Source organism: Barbus barbus (genome assembly GCF_936440315.1).
Source record: "Barbus barbus genome assembly, chromosome: 28".
In the NCBI taxonomy this organism is placed as follows: Eukaryota; Metazoa; Chordata; class Actinopteri; order Cypriniformes; family Cyprinidae; genus Barbus; species Barbus barbus.
The window spans coordinates 25580922-25585673 of NC_136756.1; the positions used below are offsets into that span (position 1 = coordinate 25580922).

The following is a 4752-nucleotide window of genomic DNA, read 5'->3' on the forward strand; positions in this document are numbered from 1 at the left end:
ATGTTATGCAAATTTACAAATGCTTGTCGCGTGCTGTAAAAAAATGGAGATGCTTTTTTTATAGTTCTCATTTTCCATCTCAGGTGACAGACGGGTCTTTGGTGGCTTTGGTTCAGAAGCAAGTATCCGCTTACAACATCGCCAACTCCTTCACGTTCACTCGCTCTCTCAGTCGATACGGTAAGCCTCAGTCTCTCGGATCGCTTTACGCCACACAATCCTCAGCTTTAGCCATGTTTGTTTAATATATCATTGATTCTTCCAGCATGTTGTGTCATGCCACATGCAGCATGTTTGGCTCAAATGGGAATCTAAGCTCTTTTCACCAGCCATTCAATGAAATAACACACATACTGTAGGCTGTGTTTCAAAACCTAGTAAGCTAAACAGCAAATTTGGATATCATAGACATGCTCTCAATGTTTAAGATCCATTTCAGTCATAATGATGTTTATTTAGACATCTGTACTTGTAGACAGTAAACGCTGATTCGGCTCACTAGGCTTTGAGACACAGCTATTAGAAAGATAATGATTCAGAAACAGTTTAGATGTACAGAATAAGATATGTAAACTGCAATGCACTGTCAAGAAGCAGATTGAAGAACATGCTGATTTGGATTGTACTGTACATAGAGAGCCTGCTGAGGACGTCTAGTAGTCCAGACAGCCTTCGATCCAGGGCTCCCATGATCACACCTGACCAAGAAACGGGCACCAAACTCTGGCACCTGGTGAAGAACCATGAGCACGCAGACCAGCGGGAGGGAGACCGTGGGAGCAAGATGGTGTCTGAGATTTACCTCACACGCTTACTGGCTACCAAGGTACATACTGATCATCCTACACAGGAAGCTTGTGTTTTTAACACAATGAACCACTCAAGGCTGTATGCTACAGAGTTTTACCATGGTTAAAGAATTATGTACTCACCCTTACAGCAACTGTTCAAAAGGTTTTTTTAACATTTGTATTCAGCAAGGATGCATTACATTGATTAAAAGTGACCGTATAGACTGTTACATTGTTACAGGATTTATATTTGTTACATTTTAAAATATATTCAAATAGAAAAGTTATTTTAAATTGTAATTATAATATTACAACTGTTTTTATATCGTATTTGTTATTAAATAAATACTTGGTGAGCCTTCTTTCACAAATATTTTCAAAATCGTACCAACCTCAAACTTTTGAATAATAGTGTACCGTTTTTCTAAATGGACATTAATGCAACCAAATTTCATCTGAATTGAAGATTATTAGTAAGTAACTGAAATTTGGGCTGTTTGCACACAAAGAAAAGGCATGGTCATTATGAAACTGTTTAGTACAAGAATAATGTGAGTAAATAACATATTTTAAAAAAAGTTAACTATTTGTGCATATTAAAGCAGACTGCTAATGAAAACTTGGAACAATCCATTTAATCATTCAACTAAAAGAATCAATCATCCATAACATTAAACATTTAAAACACATCAATTAAAACCTCACAATTAGCATTTTTTTCAATAAAATGTGAATAGTGCCTCAAAACACCTGATGTGACTCCAGACATTTTATCTAAAGCATGTTGTAAACTCATGTGTCGTGTTTTTAGGGCACACTGCAGAAGTTTGTGGACGATCTTTTTGAGACGGTGTTCAGTACGGCCCATCGCGGCAGCGCTCTCCCGCTGGCCATCAAATACATGTTTGATTTCCTGGATGAGCAAGCAGACAAGCGACAGATCACCGACCCGGACGTACGGCACACCTGGAAGAGCAACTGGTGAGATACCAAGCACTTCCTGTCATTTTCTGCAGCATCTGTTTGGATCGTTTTGAAGCCCTGCTGGGTTGCCAGTTCAGTTCCATTTGTTTCGGGAACGCAGCATGCTCTCAGAGCAATTTAAAAATAATATATTTTAGTGCGGTTCGAGACAAACTACAATCACTAAAAAGCTTTTTGGACGTAATCAGATTTTATTGTATCTCTCTCTTTCTTTCTAAACCAGCCTTCCTCTGCGGTTTTGGGTCAACGTGATAAAAAACCCTCAGTTTGTCTTTGACATCCACAAGAACAGTATTACAGATGCCTGTCTGTCAGTGGTGGCTCAGACCTTCATGGACTCCTGCTCGACATCTGAGCATCGTCTGGGCAAAGACTCTCCGTCAAACAAGCTCCTCTATGCTAAAGACATCCCGAACTACAAGAGCTGGGTGGAGAGGTACGGACACGCGCCTCAAAATACCACGGACTTGATCTGATTGCTATAGCCTAGTAATTAAACACCTTGAAAGATTGTACTTTAGGTTCAAAACTTGCAAGGATACTGATTTTTTTTTGTTCACCCCAAAACAACAATTCTGTCATTATTTACTCTCCTTCAAGTTGTTCCAAACCTGTGTGAGTTTCTTTCTTCTGTTGAACACAAAAAAATATATTTTAAAGAGTAATGGTAACCAAACAGTTGCTGGTAGCCGTTGACTTCCACAACATGGAAAAAAAATAGGATGGAGGTCAAAACTTAACAAACATTTGAGGTTGAATAAAATAACACATATATAAAGACATTAAAAAAAAAAAAAAATGACAAAAATTTAAATTTTAACTAAAAACCAGAAAACAAAAATAATAGTAATAGATAATAAAAAATAATAGATAATAGTATCTCAATGATACTAAAATATATCATGTAAGCAATACTTATAATGTACTTGCCTTAGTAGGTGCCACTAATTAGTCATTTGCACTACAGTCTTTTACTAAGCAGCATAAACTGAAATTCAATTTAGTTTTCATTTTCTCCAGTAGATTAACTCCAAACTGTTCATTTACAATATGAAGTAGATGATTTTTAACCAGGGTGTGTGTGTGTGTTTTCAAGATATTACCGAGACATCAGCAAGATGCCAAGTATCAGCGATCAGGACATGGATGCCTATCTAGTAGAGCAGTCCCGTCTCCATGGCAACGAGTTCAACACGCTGAGCGCGCTCAGTGAACTGTACTTCTACATCAACAAGTACAAGGAAGAGGTGAGACCTGGGACTCTATTTTTCATCCCGTGCTAAACGTTACACGTTTACACATGCTATTACCAGCATACTAGCATGCAAGAGTCAAGTGTTTGGAGGGGTTTAAAGTGTTAAGTGGTTGGTTTTTCAGTTTGTGAGTTAAGCGTCATCTCTAATACACTAGTATTCAGTCAGATATCAAACCAACTACACCCAATTTCAGATTTAAAAAAAATAATAAGTTTACTTTACAAATATATAAATACTCAATATTTGCAATGGTATAAATGATAAAAAATAATTATACATTTAATATAAATATTCAAACAGGTATTCAGTCAGATATAAAAGCAATAACACCCAATTTAATATTTTTTAAATAAGTGAACTTTATAAATATTAAATATATATATATATATATATATATATATATATAAATATTTAATATGTTATACAGTAATGAAAATCTAAATATTAAAATGTGATTATATATTTATTACATTTAAGCAAAAATGTGAATGCAATATACAGAGCTGGGTAGTAACTGATTACATGTAATATTAGATTATGTAATCAGATTCCAAAAAGTAAGTACTTGTAATTAGATTAAATTACATTTTATAATTTTATAATGTTATATAATGTTTAATGTACTTTGCGTTGTTGATAACAACGAATGTAATATATTTTTTTATTCTTTGTATTTTTATACCAATATGGTACAAGATTATCCAATTTAAATCAATGTTAAAAACGAGATGGATCAAAAGTTATCTAAAAGTAGTCTGATTTTATTACCTCAAATGTAATATGTGTAATGGATTACGCTATTTATACGTATATTTTTATATATATATATATATATATATATATATATATATATATATATATATATATATATATATATATATATATATATATATATATATATATAATAAATAAAATATAAATATTAAATATTTTTTATGTATATAATGCGTGTATAAAGTAGCATAAAGTATACAACATGTATGTCTGAAGTAGAAAAAAAAAAAAAAAACATTTGGTTCATACTCTGCAAAACTTAAACAGTATTAATTTCAGGGAAGCATTTAAATCATGAGAAACATAAGTCCTGGTAGTGGTCGTGCAAACTGCCATAACGGTAGTTTAAAGATGCACATGAGATCTGAATTGAAATGCAAATGTTGTTTCAGTATTAGCGGTTTGATCTTGACGAATGTGCGGTGCCATATCTGATGAGGTCATTTATCATTGTCATTATGAGCTCCAGTGGGCCTCCGCAAACTCTCACACTCTGAACGATGTGGAATATTGAATTATTACATGGGTTCAGCCTTCAGTTAATGGCCTCTCCCTCTCTTCCTCCTCTCAGATTTTGACAGCGCTGGACAGAGACGGTTACTGTCGCAAACACAAGCTACGACACAAACTGGAACAAGCCATTAACCTGATGTCTGGCAGCAGCTGAGGGTGGTGATGGATTGGACGGGACGGGAGGGGAAGCGTTCAAGGGGTTTGGGGGGAGGGTTGAGACTGAACTGATGGAGTCCGGCGGACTGACCCGTGTCAGAACATCCACGGCTTGTGCTAGCAGAAGGTGAGGCTAAAACACTGGACAATCAACTCTAAAGGAACCACAGCACAGCATACGAAGCCCAATGTTTTTCTGGACCAGAACCTGTACGCCCAAACGACCGCACCCCCTAATGCCCAGACCGAACGCCGTTCATATCGACCTGCCTAACAAA

At 35.6% G+C, this 4752-nt stretch overlaps 1 protein-coding gene across 1 annotated transcript in view; it reads left to right on the forward strand.

The window, feature by feature from the left end:
* The window catches only part of LOC306847992 (plexin A3), a gene marked incomplete at its 5' end in the record, with an annotated part of 145749 nt that extends 141254 nt beyond the window's left edge, over window positions 1-4495 (forward strand). Inside the window, 6 exons of the mRNA XM_079382285.1 lie at window positions 84-180; window positions 636-826; window positions 1603-1772; window positions 1999-2211; window positions 2872-3022; window positions 4377-4495. Of these exons, the coding sequence (XP_079238411.1) occupies window positions 84-180; window positions 636-826; window positions 1603-1772; window positions 1999-2211; window positions 2872-3022; window positions 4377-4472 (918 nt within the window). The 3' untranslated portion in view covers window positions 4473-4495. The remainder of the gene's footprint in view (window positions 1-83; window positions 181-635; window positions 827-1602; window positions 1773-1998; window positions 2212-2871; window positions 3023-4376) is intronic.
* Window positions 4496-4752: the final 257 nt, after the last annotated feature.